This window comes from Curcuma longa, chromosome 14, assembly GCF_044706935.1.
Source record: "Curcuma longa cultivar G26 ecotype Majalengka, Jawa Barat chromosome 14, ITB_CL_G26_1.1, whole genome shotgun sequence".
In the NCBI taxonomy this organism is placed as follows: domain Eukaryota; kingdom Viridiplantae; phylum Streptophyta; class Magnoliopsida; order Zingiberales; family Zingiberaceae; genus Curcuma; species Curcuma longa.
The window spans coordinates 5,779,703-5,795,327 of NC_133874.1; the positions used below are offsets into that span (position 1 = coordinate 5,779,703).

Here is a 15,625-nt window from a genome sequence, read left to right on the forward strand (position 1 = left end):
GAAAAATGAGGAATATGAGAGGGTGCATGGAGATTATGGGTTTGGAACAAGAAATGAGGAAGGTAAAACTATACTGGATTTTGCGATAGCATATGATCTTATACTAGCTAATACGTTTTTTAAGAAAAGAGAAGAACACTTGATCACATTTAAAAGCGGGAATAATAAATCGCAAATTGACTTTCTTATGGTTAGGAAGAGGGATAGAAAGATTTGTAAAGATTGTAAAGTCATTCCTGGAGAAAGTTTAACTACCCAACATAGGTTAGTAGTATTGGATATACGTCTTAAGCATAATATCCATAAAAAGAAAATATCCACTACTCCTAGAATTAAGTGGTGGAAGTTGAAGGATGAGAAACAAAACATATTTAAGGAGAAGGTAGAAGGACAAGTATTAGGTGAAGTATACGGTGACCCTACTACGACATGGGATAAAATGGTATCAAAGTTGAAAATAATAGCCAAGAATATACTCGGCGAGTCAAAGGGGCATGTACCACCAAGTAAAGAATCTTGGTGGTGGAATGAGAAAGTACAGGAAAAAGTGAAGGAAAAACGAATAGCCTATAAGAAATTATATATTTGCAAGAATGAAGAAAATTTAAAAAAATATACATTAGCTAAGAAAGAGGCTAAAAAAGCAGTGAATGAAGCTAAAAATACAACTTTTGAGCAGTTATATCGAAAATTAGATACAAAAGAAGGAGAAAAAGACATTTATAAAATAGCTAAAGTGAGAGAGAGGAAGACAAAAGATATTAGCCAAATAAGATGTATTAAAGATGAATGCAATAGGGTATTAGTAAATGATGGAGAAATAAAAGAGCGGTGGAAGAGGTATTTTCATCAACTTTTTAATGAAGGTGTAGGTGATCAACTTAACTTAGGTAATTTAAGCAGGTCAAATGAGTATAGAAATTTAAATTTTTACCGTAGAATTCAAATTTCAGAAGTAGAACAAGCTTTAAACGGAATGAAAAATGGAAAAGCCGTTGGGCCAGATGATATCCCGATAGAGGTATGGAAGTGCCTAGGGAAACAAGGTATTGAATGACTTACAAAATTATTTAACATGATATTGAAAACAAAGAAAATGCCAGATCAATGGAGAGTAAGTACTCTAATTCCCTTATATAAGAATAAGGGGGACGTACAAAATTGTGCAAATTATAGGGGCATTAAATTAATGAGTCATACCATGAAACTTTGGGAAAGAGTAATAGAAAAACGATTAAGGAAAGAGACTATGGTCACCGAAAATCAATTTGGGTTTATGCCTGGTAGGTCGACAATAGAAGCTATACATCTTCTCAGGCAACTAATTGAAAAGTATCGTGGGCAAAAGCAAGATCTACATATGATATTTGTTGATTTAGAAAAAGCTTATGATAGAGTCCCAAGGGAAATTATATGGAGAATTCTAGAAAAGAGGGGTGTTAGCGTAGTATATATTGACCTAATTAAGGATATGTATGAGGAAGTAACGACTAGAGTGAAGACTTCAGGCGGATTAACTGAAGCATTTCCAATAAAGATAGGGTTACATCAAGGGTCAGCTCTAAGTCCTTATCTTTTTACACTAATCATGGATGAACTTACTGGACACATTCAAGATACCGTACCATGGTGCATGTTGTTTGCAGATGATATTGTATTGGTAGATGAGACACGTGAGGGAGTAAATGCTAAATTAGAATCTTGGCGAGAAACACTAGAAGAGAAAGGTTTTAGGCTTAGTAGAGTAAAGACAGAATATATGGAATTTAAGTTTAGCAATATTGAACGTAATGAGACAAGTATTAAAATAGGAGATGATGAGTTGTCTGGAACTGAGAGTTTTAAATATTTAGGATCATTTTTGCAAGCCGATGGAGGGATTGAGAGAGATGTCTTACATAGAATACAAACAGGATGGTTGAAGTGGAGGAGAGCATCAGGTGTTTTATGTGATCGTAAAGTGCCTCTAAAACTTAAAGGAAAGTTCTATAAAACGGCAATTAGACCTGCCATGTTATATGGCGCTGAATGTTGGGCTATGACTCGAGCACATGAGCAAAAGATGAGAGTTGCGGAGATGAGGATGTTAAGATGGATGTGTGGACATACGAAGATGGACAGAATAAGAAATGAGAGCATTAGAGAGAAAGTTGGAGTTGCATCTATTGAGGGAAAACTCCGTGAGACACGTTTAAGGTGGTACGGACATGTACTTAGACGACCGATAAATGCTCCAGTTAGGCGGTGTGAAACTATGACAAATACGCATATCAAACGAGGGCGAGGTAGACCAAAAAAGACTTGGTTAGCAACAATAAAACAAGATAAAATTTATTTAAATATAAATGATGATATAATAGGAGATAGAGCTCAATGGCGTAAAAGGATCCATATAGCCGACCCCACTTAGTGGGATAAGGCTTGGTTGTTGTTGTTGTTGTTGTTGTATTTATCTAGTAAGTTTGGATCAAATACAAGTTTGGGATTGACAGTAACCTCTCAAGTTGAACAAGTAGGAGTTTACTTCTCATTCTCTTCATAGGTCAAATTAGCGTGTTCCTAACAACAAGCATTAATCCATTATCATGTTATATTTGTCAAGTTATTTGCTAGCATATATTGTTCAACAGTATGAGATTAAAAATCTGAGATGATGTTGGATGAGAAACTGTGCAGATCGTCCATCTTTAAAATTAATCATAAGAATTGGAAACATGAATTATAAAAAAAAATTGATAGACTTAGGTCAGAATACACAGATAAAGGCTGCAAAAGATCATCAGTTTCACGGTAAACCAGTACAATCAAAGAGAGTTTGTTAGCTTGCTCCCTTAAGGCAACGAATCATACTGCTCTTCTTCCCATTGTCTAAACTGGTTTGGGCGAGGGAGAGGAGACATTGAGGAGCCGGTCGGGTAGCAAAGGAGGAGGAGGAGCAGGAGCATTCGAAGAGGCCGAGAGGGAGGCCCAAAGTTTAGCTAGTTTTTAGTCCCACATCGCTCGTTGTTGAGCTGCTTCCTGCCAGAAATGCTATAAATAAGTGCGAGGTGCAAAACAGTGAATCCACGCAGCTGCGAGGTGAACACAAAGCGAATTATTCTTTCGCCTTTTACTAAAGAATACCGTGTGTTCGCCTCATCAAGCAGCATACGCTAATTTTTGAAGGGGTTTCTTCTATAAGAACCCCGATAAATTAAATTTAAAATTTTTCTTATGTTGGTTTTTGACGGTTGTGGTTTTAAAGAAGCTTTTTTTTTAAATGTATGTTAAGTTTTTTTTAATATGATATTAAATCGGTAATCTTTTAATTAAATATTAATGGAGTTGTTTTGATTCAAAATGATAATAAACCTTAAAAAAATCCAGTATTTTTTGTTATTATTTGTTTTTTTTAAAAAAAGTTGTATTATTTTGCTCCCAAATTGTTTATTAGTGACATTGAGATTTATATTTTTCATGCAGAACCATCACTAAATAAAGAAATTTATATATAACAGGATCTTCCAATTGCACACAAGCAATACTATAACAAATTAGCTTGTCAACCGTTGTATTTGAACAAGTAGTGTGGTTTAATCTATTATATTTATGTTTGTTTAACATATATAAAAATAATTAAATAAATAAGATTAAATAATTTATTAATAAATTTACATATATATATTCTCATTAATATTATGAATAAGGATTATGAATTTATTCAATAATATTTATTAATAAATTTTTTTATCAATATTATCAAATTTAAGAATCAAATAAATTTAAATTTATAAAATTTTTAAATAATCAAATAGATTTGTATCGAAAACTTGAAAATATTTAAATATGTAAAAAATCAAATCAAATTTAAATAATTATTTTTAATTGTTTAATTTATTTTAAATTTGATTTAATTTGACTCAATTAATTTATTAAATATATTTAAATATTATAAAATTTGACTCATTTACCGTCATAAACATAAAGATGGTTAACCGTGGTGCGTGAGAATGAAAATCAAAGAGAGCAAGTAGTTGCAAGCATACAATCAACACGACAATCAGTGGCTAATCTAATGAACGAAATATAGAATGAGAAAGTTTCCTTAGTTTCCTTTAAGGAAGTGAGGTACCATTGCTCCCTGATCCACCAAACCCTACTGGGAATTTCCAAGATTTCTTCATCGATTGCAAAAAAAAAAAAAAAAAAAACTCTCTCTTTATTTCAGCCTTTTGCTATGGGTTAGCTCGGAGTTGAGATTCTCGGAGACACCAAAGAAGACATAGAAGAAACATTCTCGTCCAAGGTACTCTACGCAGCTTTCTTCCTCAACAACGCTATGAATTGTATTGCTGGCCTTCTCATTGTCTATGCTCTCTTCAGCAAAGATCCCTCCTTTCCGTCTCCCTCCTCGCCTACGTATCCATCTAAACTGAGACTCCAAGAGCCGCTAAACAAGATCCATCGCCTTCCTCTCGTCATCGGAAGACAGCGGCGGGGGTCTGGGAGTGCTGGGATTTGCAGCAGAGGTAAAAATGGGCGTTTGGTTCGGGATTTTGGGCGAAGGGAAGAAGAGGCGTCGAGGAGGGAGGAGGAGGAGCGTCCGAAGGGCACAAGGGGCAGGGCGCGTCTGAGGAGGGCCATATGCTCGCAGTGTTGAAGGTCCATCATGTTGGTTTAGGGATGCCAATCTAAGATTGAAGTTTAGCTAGTTTTTAGTCCCACATCGTCTGTTGTTGAAGCACCTCTTTCGAGAAACACTTTAAATTGGTGCCAGTTCTGCTGTTTCAAAACACGCAGCTGCGTGGCGGACACAGAGCGAATTATTCTTTCGCCTTTTACTAAAGAATACCGTGTGTTCACCATCTTAAGCAGCATACGCTAATTTTTTGAGGGGCTGTTTTATCTAAAATAGCCCTAACAAAGGCGTTGTAAATGTTTTTATCTAGGATTATATATTCAAATAAAGATTATTTTAGACTAATTTTTGAAAGGTATCTGTTTCTTTACATTTTAGGCTAAACTTCTATACTATTTCCAACTACCAAAAATATTCAAAGTCCTGATCATGTTTTTGTAATATTTAAAATGTAATACTGAGTAACGTGTCATACGAAGTAAATAAAATATGATTGTTATAATTAGATCCATTACATTTTAACAGACCTTAAAATCGTAAAAATCAAAAGATAGATGAAATATTTATATTATAATAATTATATATATAATTATTAAAATAAATATTATTAATATTGATCAAAATTAAATAGTTATATGGTAATAATTGCTATATTTGTATAGCAGCTATTGAGATGAATCACGATTCTAATAAAAAAGATGTTCTCATGATTTTTACCTAAATTGTTTTAATTATAATTTGTTTTGATCAAAATATAATTAAGTTACTAAATATAGCTAAAACCTGGACCAAATAATTTAATATGGCCACGAATACGTTTCATACATTGAATATTTAATTTAGTGCGCAATTAATAATTTTAGGAGCCTAATCATGTGCTTTACCAAAAAAAACTATAGTTCAATATAAATCTTTTCCCGACAGCCTAATAATAATGGTTACTAATAGATATCATTATCTAAATATTTAATTTTAGGTGCATCTAGTGGGTTAAATTAAAGAGTTCAATATAAATCTATTGCTTTTAATCAACCAAATCTTTAGTTTGGTGGTTAAAGAGTTAGATGATTAATTCTAGGCTTGAGTTCTAAACTTACTTATTTTCAAAATTAATTAATTAATTAATTCTAATTTGTCAATCAATGAAGGCCCTGCACTGGTTGAATGATTACAAAAATAATATATATTTTAAGAACAGCACAGGGCACTGTCGGCACAAGCTATTGCCCTAATAATATTAAAGGTTGACTGGGCACTTATATTTGCTTGTACTTCACTCTAAAAACAAAAACAAATAGCTTTTTCAGTGAATTTGAACAAATTTGGGAAAAAAATAAAAAGGATGCTTTAATTTTTTTTCTAAATCATAAAAAAGGCATCTCATCCCATCCTCCACCGTTGCAAAATAACACATCTATCCTCCAATATCGTATTTCTATATTATTATCTTCAACCATCTAGTTCCATAATTTAATTATATAAACAAAACAAATCTACACGATAGTTAGAGACGGATTTAAGTAGGAATTATCCTGGGCAGTAGCCCAGCCCTATGAGTCTTATAATAATTTATCATTGATAGATATTTTTGAAAGGGTTGGTGGCGCAGTTGGCTAGTAGTAGGTCTTATAGCTTGAGAGTTCGAGCCTCTCTCATCCCATTTTTTGATAAAGATTACATAATATAACTTTAATCATAAATGAATCCAAGTTGGGCTATTTTGGATTCTAATCTAATTTTAAAAAAATTACATAAGATTATTTTGGACTCTAATCTAACTTTAAAAAAATTAGATACATATTTGTAGTCTACAATTTGGTATAAAAAAAATTAATGAATTCTTTTTTTGTTTATTATATTTTGATGTTTAACTCATCCTTTTTATACCTAAAGTCAGCACAGTCCATCTTTAATTTCTGGATCCGTCCCTGACGATAGTAATTACAATTTCACAATTGTTGCATTAAATCATAAAGGGCCCTTTTATTTTTAATCAAAAGGGCACCCACTTGACTTAACGGAAACTATTAAATCTGTTGATTCGTACACGAATATCAAAAATAATTTTTCAAAATTTATTAATTCGATAATAGAATACTAAGAATTAGGAAAGCAAACTCATCGTTCCCAAAAGAGATAGTGGAAATATTATTAATCAGCTAAAAAATTATCTTAAAATAACTAAATAAATGTTTAAGTAAATTCAAAATCCTAACTTAGAAAAGATAGAAATACCTTTCAATTCTAAACCCAAAAATTACTAAAAAGAATAACAAAAATATTGAGAACCTCTAAAAAACCCTAAATAATATTTTTTAGATTTGACTCATAATAAATATATATTTTTGAACGAGGTTTGATTTGACATAAATAATGTCTAATATCTAAATCAAAAAGTATGATCTTCGAAAATTTACTCTATTGTTCCTACATCACCACCCCACCATCCTCCACTGTAAAATGACACATTTATCCTCCAATATATTATTTCCACATTATTATCTTCTGCCATATAGTTCCATCAATCAATTGTTGAATAAGACAAGTTTGCATTATAACAGCTACAAAACTGTAACTATTATAACAAATCATCAAAGGGCGTCTCTTTTTTATTTTTAATCAAAAGGGTGTGCCAATCTCACCATCCTCTCGCATAAAATGACACATCTGCTCTATAATATATTGTTCCCATATTAGCATCTTCTATCATCTGATCTCATCAACTAATTGTACGAACAAGACAAGTCCGTGTTGTAGCAGTTACGAATCTGTAACTGCTATAATATTGTAGCAATTATAATTTTCGTAACTGCTACAGTAGTTATAACAACTACAGTTCGTAACTACTACAACATAGATATTATTGAACTAGACAAATTTGTATTGTAACAATTATAAAATCGTAGTTGCTACGATATTGGAGTACATAACTACTACAATATAAATGTTATTGAACAAAATAAATTTATATTGTGACAATTCAAATTTTATAACTGCAATAATATGAATATTATTAAACAAATTAAATCCATCCATCTGATATTGTATTTAATGCATGTGAGATAATAATGTCAATTAGTATATTTAAGGATAACTTTATTATTTTATAAAGACTAGTCGGATGAGACATCCTTTTATTAAAAATTAAAAAGGGACATCAACTTGATAATTCCAAAAAAAATCGCTTCTTTGATTTTTGCCTAACAAATTTTAACGAAAATACAAGAAAAACCTAGACAAAAATCACAAAGAAACAACTAAGAGGATCAAAATTTGAATCAATAGACTTTTATCGACTTTTAAGTAGGTATAAATTGTATTCCGAATTTTTTTTTACGTGCAGATGAGACCGCTTGGATTGGACCATGAACCATGTGCTTTGGGTCCAACATGGTTCAGCATAAATTTGAGTTCAAGATTGCTGCAAAATTTAGATGGCCATCATCATCAGAAATGCCATATTCTGCAAGGTCCAACTGATCATTTTGTCTGTCCCAATCTTCTGGAAACTCACAGCACACTTGCTACATTTCAATGTCTTGATGTTGATAATTGTCTCTATTCCCTCCCTCCTTAGGACAGACAGAGACAGACCATGATGCAAACACTTCACCTTCCAAGATTACAGCCCTAAACTCATTTGGACAAAGTGCTCCAACAAACAGATGCCTCAAAATTGTCAATTGCTTTTATGATCAATCATCAATACAAAATTAATATATTTTGTAGGTTTTTTGTGTTCTTCCCATATTAACTTATATAATTTAATTAAATTGTTTTTTATGTTTTTCCATATCTAATATTCATAATATGTTAAAAATAAAACATATATATATATATTTAAAAAATGAAAATAATAACGTTGATAATTGAGCTCAATCAAAGTTTGACTCGAGCTTGATAAAATTTTTAATAAACAAGTTTGAACATAGTTCTACCTACTAGTATTATACCCTCCAGCTGGTTCTAGCTGGCTTTACTTTTATAATTGTATTTTTTTTTTCAAGAACTGGACATGATAATAGGAACACTAACCTAAATCCTTAGCTGTTTCAACAAGTTGTCCTTATTTTTCTTTCTTCTGTAAGAAACTGGGTGAAGCATGTTTGCCTCCAGGACAATGAATCCAGTGAACCTCCATGATATAAGAACTTGCCTAAATAAAGCCAAGATTTTATTTTCCTCACAGAATCAAAGAATAAGTCAAGACTGTATTTACAAATTCCAAAGAAGCTAAAAAAAGAATAATAATATAGCTTCCAGAAAAAGTCAACACCTAATTGTAAAAATTTGAACAAAAACAACACAAGGACAGGCAATTAACTTTATGTATTCAACATCTTTAACACCAAAAGAACTATGCAAATATTTCACAAAGACTAGGAAAGTATTTGTGAGCCCTTTCCCTTAGGGAACCTCTCTCTACTCCAGCACCTAAGATTGACACCTAAACACTAAATTGTTAACTTTACCAATTTTGCAAGCTTGAAGTAGATCTTTGATTCTATGAAACAATTGTTCTGTACCTCTAGATCATCATCATGCACTGGCTAAATCTGCAAGTAAATTGTAACTATCTAATTCCCTCAAATCAATCAGGAAAGAAGTATTTGTCACAATAATTGATGCTAGTACATTAAAATGCTCCTCACTCACCTCATGAAGACATCTTTGCATCCATACCAAAAATAAAGAGCTTTCAAAGTATAAACACTTGAATCTTTGCCAAGAAAAAGATTGACTTTACTAATTGATACTTCATCTTTATTGCATATGAAAGCAAATATCAATGTAAAACCTAATTGCAGAAACAGCTTCTTTTTTGCATCAGATCTAGATGTAGAAAGCAGGAAGTGGGCAAACTATCAAGCATCAAATTTAAGGAAATTAGTTTTTCTTTACACGAATCGTATATTACCTGTTTACAACACCAATCGAACAACAGCATCATCATCAATTACAGCAACAATTATTGAAAACTACGACAGAACAAGCAAAACCACATACCAAATTCCTCTTTTCTTCCTCATTAAAATGGTATTTCCCCACGCCGGAGCACAGATCTGCAGGATCCATCTAACTTCGGCACTGGGTGATGGCGGAGCAGCTGCGGGAGTAGGGGTTAGCCTGGGCGCCCGGGCGGCAGTTATAGTAGGACGCGCCGCGGCGAGAGCACGGGGTGGTGTCGCGCCTGAGTGCGCCGTAGCTGATGTAGTTCGAAGTGGCCAGGATCCGGCGGCTGACTTCCGATCCGAGGTCGAACTCCTCGCCGGCGAGGCACTCCGCAATGCTGCCGCGGCAGCCTGAAAGCGACGGGATCCAACCAAGAGGCAGATCGCCGACTGCGCCACTGGCGGCGGCATGGTCCAGGGCGGCGGCGGCGGCGGCGGCGAGGATGGCGACAAGGACGGAGATCGGCAGTAGCTTCGCCATTTTTTCACCTTTTTGGCGCACAAGAAAGAGGAAGGAATTAATGGACGAAGCTTTGGGGGAAGACGGGCGTGTTTATTATAAGGCGAGGAGAGTGAGAACAAAGCTTTGAATTGATTCGACTTTATTTATTTATTTATTTATATTTTTTATTTTATTTTATTATTTTGGATTAAATCAAATGCCACAATTTGGTTTGTTTGACTTTTCTCGGTTTATATAGAAGATATTATTTAATGATTATTGAAAGAGGATTATTATTTTACTATATGAATAAATAAGAGGATTAAGATTTGAATTTCAGTATAAATGAATTAGGAGAGAAAATTATTTATCTTCAAAATTAATCTATAGTAATTTTAGTTTTTTTTAAAAATAATTTTGATTAAATTGAATAGATCATGACAATTTATGAAAGAAATTTAGGTTTAAATACTCTTTTGATATTTTTATAGCACGATTTCACTTTTTTATCTCAACGCGGAAGTATGCGGACCCACGCATGTGGCAAAGCGCGTCACCAAATCCTACCTCACGCTAATAATAAAATATAGCAGTTGCCATGTCCTCGTTGTCTTCTTCCTCTCCTTCGCCTCTTTCTTTCTTTTCCTCACGAAACAACTACAAATTCATATCCAAAAGAACCAAAACTTAAAAACTATTTTTCTTTTCTTCTCACAAGTTTTTATGCGGACGTGACGTGATGTAGTGCGGAGAAAAGGTCTAACGTCAAATAGGCTACCAAACTCCAGGATTAGACCTTGAAAGAACAAGCCCTTCAATTAATGAATGACTCAATGGCAATTTTATTTTTTTTTATTTTTTAAAAAATTTTTATTTTGAATATTTCTTTTTTAAAAAAATTAATTTATTTCACATCGACCACACGATCATCTTAAAAAAGAAAATCAAAAAATTACAATTAATCACATTGAATGTTTCAATCATCCAAAATGGTGCGTGCTGAAGAGAAAGTAATTGGAATATTTGTTGGATGAGGGTTCTTCAGCTCACATATAGTAACTATAGCAGTTGAGGGCAAGACATGTATTGAAGGAACAAGTGAGCCCCTCTTGATGATCAAGAATAGTCACTCCGTGGGCATCGTAATTCTATGAGAACGTTTCTTATGTCAATGGAGTGATTCAAATGAAATCCAATTTAGATCTAACTTTTTATTTATTAGGATTCGGATGGTTCAGAGGAGACTATTGTAGTTTCTCTTGTTTGAGAATTCATACATCTCTAATCAATGTATGAATAGTTATATCTCAAGCCTAAGTTTAGATTTAGCCTAAATGGAAAAATGAAACACTTAACAATCCATTTTCACACACCAAAACCTACTACATTGCACCTTTTAGGTTTAATGTTGGATGAATTGCAACGGCCATATTGATCCCAAAAAAGAAATAGTAGGTACAACTAATCCTTAAATGGCCAACTATTGTATTGTAAAAAGTGATAGGTTCGATCTATAGTCATTGAGGGTCTCTTTAAAGGATTTATTAAATTTATCAAGTTGTTTTAAAGAGTTAAAATCATTTGTTATCAATGGAATCCCTTGTTGGTGACGGTGGAGATGATAGGGGCTATGTCACAAGACTCGATCAATGCAAGAGTCATATGATATAATATGCTTCAATACTTGGTTCAATCAATTTATTCGGTTTAATTGAATTTTTGTCCCGTCTAGAGAATGATGAAAACTTTATTATTCTAAATTTCCATCCCAACAAGCTATGAAATAGATCATTTTTAAGTTAAATAAATAAAGAATTTTATTTTATTTTTCGATCAATTCCTTTCTTTGTATGCACTCACTCTCAAGTAATCACATATAAAAGGTAATACGAACAATAAAATATTATTAGTAAAATTGAAAAACGATACACCATAAAAGTTGATAGTAGAGAAAATAAATATAAATAAAGCATCCAATAATTTTCAAATTATTTAAATTTACTATGACAAAGATTAATGCTTTTTTACTATACTATATCTATTTATTTATTTTGTATGGGTTGTAAATTAAATAATATGGACTTACTCATTTTTAATTATTGTTTATTTTAGATAAGTCTTTAAATGGGCCGGGCTTGACGGCAACACAGTCCAAAATCCGATCCAACATAGCAATGTCCAAAATCGTCATTTTGCTCATTTTAGGGTTTTACCCTAGCTATATTAGACACAGAAGTGGCCTCGCCTGCCGCTTTCTCAACAGGTGAGGCGGGACTCTGGAAGTACTCCGAAGCTAGGAGTGAACATCCGTTACTATGGTTCGTCTCTACCTTATTAGGTTTTAGATGCATCTCTTTGCTCTTGATTTGTGTCCTGTGTCTGGATAAATTGCTTGTTGTTTGTTTTGTCGGGTTTATTAACCATCTGTTTTTTCGTTTGAATCATTTCATTACCCATGGATCTTATCTCCTTGTGGAAAAGTTTTGTTTTTTATGAGTTTTGTGTTGATTTTATCCAGTTCTTGTGATAGTGTGTTGATATTATGCCAGCGAAGTGTCAGATGATTCTTCATTTTCCTGCTGAGACAATCATCTCTCAGATGCCTGTTCTTGCCTATATCGAGTCGATTGGTGATTTGCTAGGTGGAAATTTTAGATAAGCGACCTCCTATTCATGGGTTTCAGCATGGGTTTATTTACTGCTTTTCTAAATACTTGTTCTGTCAGAATGCTTGAAATTCTACTGCTTTTGAGATTTATTTCAATGGTGAATTAGCACAGTTTCATGGTTGGCTGCACGCCGATCTCGATCTCCATTATCAAAACTTTAGAAAACGTTATATTGGTTGATAATTAAATGTGGAGCAGTTTATTAGAATTTCCTGTGGCCTATATTTAGTGGGTTCAGGCAAACAAGTGTCTTGCCCTCTGAGTTCTAATAACTTTAGGAACGTGGTGTAATCTTGTACCATCTATTTTACAATGTGACAATGTATTTGAGTTTCTTTTGTGCTGCTTTATTATAAATACGGGATCATTGATTCAAGGTCCAATATTTGCAACAAAGATGTAGGTCTTTGAGCACAGTGGTTATAAAACTAGGTTTTTACCCATTCCTGCATTCTTGTTGCTCATTGGTTGTTGCTTAATTCTTACTTGTTTTTGTTTGAAATCTGATCTTCCTTGGTTCTTGTTTTTGGTGCTGTTTCTCTTCAGGCAAGGGGATTGAAGAAACATCTAAAGCGGCTCAATGCCCCCAAGCATTGGATGTTGGACAAGCTTGGTGGGGCTTTTGTAAGTACAAATTTTTCCTTCCACATGTACGTTTCAGTCTTTTTTGAGCAGTAACATTTACTAGTGAATTTTGTTTCTCGATTAGGCTCCTAAGCCATCATCTGGCCCTCATAAATCAAGGGAATGTTTGCCCTTGATACTTATCCTGAGAAACAAGCTGAAATATGCTCTTGTATACCGTGAAGCCATTGCTATATTGATGCAACGCCATATAATGGTTGATGGAAAGGTTAGGACTGATAAGACATATCCAGCTGGTTTCATGGGTAGGTAGTCGGTGGCTTATACTCTTATTTCTTTGTGCCTAGTTTTATTCTGCAAGAAAAATTATTGAGACTAGTTTTGGGTTTATTACTTGGTGTTAATCTGCAGATGTTGTGTCAATTCCTAAGACTAATGAGAACTTCCGTCTCCTTTATGACACCAAGGGACGCTTCCGTCTCCATTCTGTTAGGGATGAAGAAGCTAAGGTATCTGGACATTGTGTTTTATTCCTTTTACTGATACTTGTTGGACATATCATGATAAAATGCTGATGACAATTACTACACTACACCAATTAGCTAATCGTGACGTCTCATGAACTCTTTCATGTTTTTTTACTCGTCTAGCAATCCATATTGAATTGGAATAGTTATACCAAAAAATACTTATAAAATGTGCAAAATTAGCGAGGATATGGGGTTTATTTTATTTACTTGCTGTATTTAGGCTTAATGAATTGATGATAACTATGTGCAGGTAAAATTATAATGTTTGTAGAAAGATAATTAGTTGTTTAAACTGATCTTTGCTCATTATGCATATGAGTTTTAACTTTTCAAAGTACTAAAATTATCCATTTCCCCCTTGAAGTTCAAGCTATGCAAGGTTAGATCTGTCCGATTTGGACACAAGGGCATTCCCTATTTGAACACCTATGATGGTCGCACCATTCGCTACCCAGACCCACTTATCAAGGCCAACGACACCATCAAATTTGACTTGGAGACCAACAAGATCGTAGACTTCATTAAGTTTGATGTTGGTAACGTCGTGATGGTGACTGGTGGGCGAAATACTGGCCGTGTCGGTGTGCTCAAGAACAGGGAGAAGCACAAGGGAAGCTTTGAGACAGTTCACATCCAAGATGCCACTGGGCATGAGTTTGCGACTCGCCTTGGCAATGTGTTCACCATTGGGAAAGGAACAAAGCCATGGGTATCTCTTCCTAAAGGCAAGGGTATCAAGCTAAGCATCATTGAGGAGGCAAGAAAGCGCTTGGCCTCAGCTGCTGGAACTGCTGCCACTGCTTAGTTCTCATTTCTACAATTACCTGAATTTGCTTACTCCCTTAGTTTCTGCTGTTACTATTATGCTATCATCTATCTGGTTTTTGGAGATTGAGAACAAGAGTATGTTATTTCATAGAACATTTGATGCAATTTGACAATTAGCGATTACTGGTTCTCACAATCGGATTTGATATTATTGTTTTGCTTCTATTAATTCTGTTCTTGCCAATTAACAATTCCAATATGAATGGTCATTCCTTTGCTGCAGCTGTTTGTTCTTCGTTGATTTATCACAATAGAACTTTTCTTCTCTTCTTTTCTGTAACCTCTTTATTCTCCTTGTATTGTTTACTCCTTTATCTCCTGCAAGCAAATTGAGCATAATATTTACGACTCGCTTATCTTTTTTAGATGCATGAATATCACATTTGGATGTTGAGTTGATTTTAAGTGGTAGATTTATCAAATTGGACATGAGTTGAATTGTGGGAATATCTTTCCCTCGAGTTTTATTTTACTTGTTTGTTAGTTTTACAAAATCGATGGATCATTTATAAGGAAGTAAATTGAGAAGTTGCAGTTGATTATAACGAAAAAGGGCATTATTTCAATTCGTGATTTGAATTCGTCACCTTAACGGTTCTAGCCACGGTTGTTTTCACAATCATCTTCTGCTAAATAAACGAAATAGAATTCTAATACTCTTCTTCTGCAAAAGGTGGATCCGTCACCTTAGCGGCCCCACATGATCGGGTAGTTGATTACGACGTCAGGAGGGTGCCAGAATTGCTTGGCTTCGTCAGGATTCTCGAACCCTTGCCCTCTTCAAAAGAAATAAAATTTTATGCAAATATGAGGACTGAAAAAGAAAAAGTGATGGTTGGTAACCAACTCACCGTAGATGCCCGAAATAGAATTATAATAATAGCTCTATATGACCTTATATTTTACAAAAAAATAAAACATTTTAATCATTAATTATCTTATACTAATTTGATTTATTCTTTTTTTTTAAAGCATAATAAATAGTATAATATTAAATGGTT

General features: G+C 33.7%; 2 protein-coding genes and 2 non-coding genes across 4 annotated transcripts; 3 read left to right on the forward strand and 1 right to left on the reverse strand.

The window, feature by feature from the left end:
- Positions 1 to 3,069: 3,069 nt before the first annotated feature.
- LOC141845694 (U5 spliceosomal RNA) lies at positions 3,070 to 3,186 on the forward strand. The gene has a single exon (XR_012603271.1). It is a non-coding gene; the product is annotated as a U5 spliceosomal RNA (small nuclear RNA).
- A 1,591-nt stretch (positions 3,187 to 4,777) lies between these two features.
- On the forward strand, positions 4,778 to 4,895 carry LOC141845705 (U5 spliceosomal RNA). The gene has a single exon (XR_012603281.1). It is a non-coding gene; the product is annotated as a U5 spliceosomal RNA (small nuclear RNA).
- Positions 4,896 to 9,472: 4,577 nt separating this feature from the next.
- Positions 9,473 to 10,127, reverse strand: LOC141845191 (protein RALF-like 33). Its single transcript, XM_074733247.1, has one exon. The coding sequence runs from the start codon at positions 10,049 to 10,051 to the stop codon at positions 9,695 to 9,697; it is 357 nt and encodes a 118-aa protein (XP_074589348.1). The 5' UTR covers positions 10,052 to 10,127; the 3' UTR covers positions 9,473 to 9,694.
- Positions 10,128 to 12,254: 2,127 nt separating this feature from the next.
- On the forward strand, positions 12,255 to 14,787 carry LOC141845372 (small ribosomal subunit protein eS4x). Its single transcript, XM_074733439.1, has 5 exons — positions 12,255 to 12,330; positions 13,228 to 13,305; positions 13,391 to 13,571; positions 13,678 to 13,775; positions 14,161 to 14,787. Exons 1-5 carry the CDS (start codon positions 12,328 to 12,330, stop codon positions 14,599 to 14,601), a joined length of 801 nt encoding a protein of 266 aa, XP_074589540.1. The 5' UTR covers positions 12,255 to 12,327; the 3' UTR covers positions 14,602 to 14,787.
- Positions 14,788 to 15,625: the final 838 nt, after the last annotated feature.